This window comes from Cystoisospora suis, assembly GCF_002600585.1.
Source record: "Cystoisospora suis strain Wien I chromosome Unknown contig_2759, whole genome shotgun sequence".
NCBI classification, from domain to species: Eukaryota; Apicomplexa; class Conoidasida; order Eucoccidiorida; family Sarcocystidae; genus Cystoisospora; species Cystoisospora suis.
Genome location: NW_027155555.1, coordinates 13,550 through 14,146, shown reverse-complemented (window position 1 = coordinate 14,146; position 597 = coordinate 13,550). Strand labels below are relative to the sequence as shown.

Below are 597 nucleotides of genomic sequence, written 5' to 3'. Positions count from 1 at the left end.
TTAATCTCTCTATCTATCTATTCCTTTACGTACCTCTTTCCTTTAAGATATAGAGATACAGTGCTTTATACAGTCATATGTGGTGGCCGTGGTCTCTCCTTCTCAAAAAAGACAAGGGAAAGGAAAACCTACAGATCTCATCGTATGTCAGCAGACAAGCAGAGACTACTACTTGTCTGTACATACACTTCATCTTCAAGAGATACACGGGGCAGACATCTCCAGAACTCCAAGTGATAAATACACAGTATGCAAGACGTTAAGAGATCGACCGACCTTCTTGTCTCCCGTCACGTCATAGAAATAAGTCCATACATTAACACGAGGAGAGAATCTAAAAGAAATGAAACACGCATGATCCCCTCGGCCTATATATAGGTAGACGGGTGGTAGATGGATGAGATCTCTTCTTTTTGTCCTGTCTATCTTCTCTTCAGTGCTCTTCTTCAGTTTAGAAAGAGTGTGTGCTTTACCTCGATAGACTTTCTGTATACTAATCGCTGCAAGATGGCGAACCTTCAGGAGACAGAGAACCTGGAGAAAGATTGAGGAGACGAAGGTGAGAAGCAAAACAATAGACAGAGACCGAGAATAAGA

The 597-nt window shown here is 41.9% G+C and overlaps 1 protein-coding gene across 1 annotated transcript in view; it reads right to left on the bottom strand.

The window, feature by feature from the left end:
* The window catches only part of CSUI_005713 (uncharacterized protein), a gene marked incomplete at both ends in the record, with an annotated part of 8,956 nt that overhangs the window by 2,370 nt on the left and 5,989 nt on the right, over positions 1-597 (bottom strand). Inside the window, one exon of the mRNA XM_068065883.1 lies at positions 474-534. Coding sequence (XP_067922140.1) covers positions 474-534 — 61 coding nt within the window. The remainder of the gene's footprint in view (positions 1-473; positions 535-597) is intronic.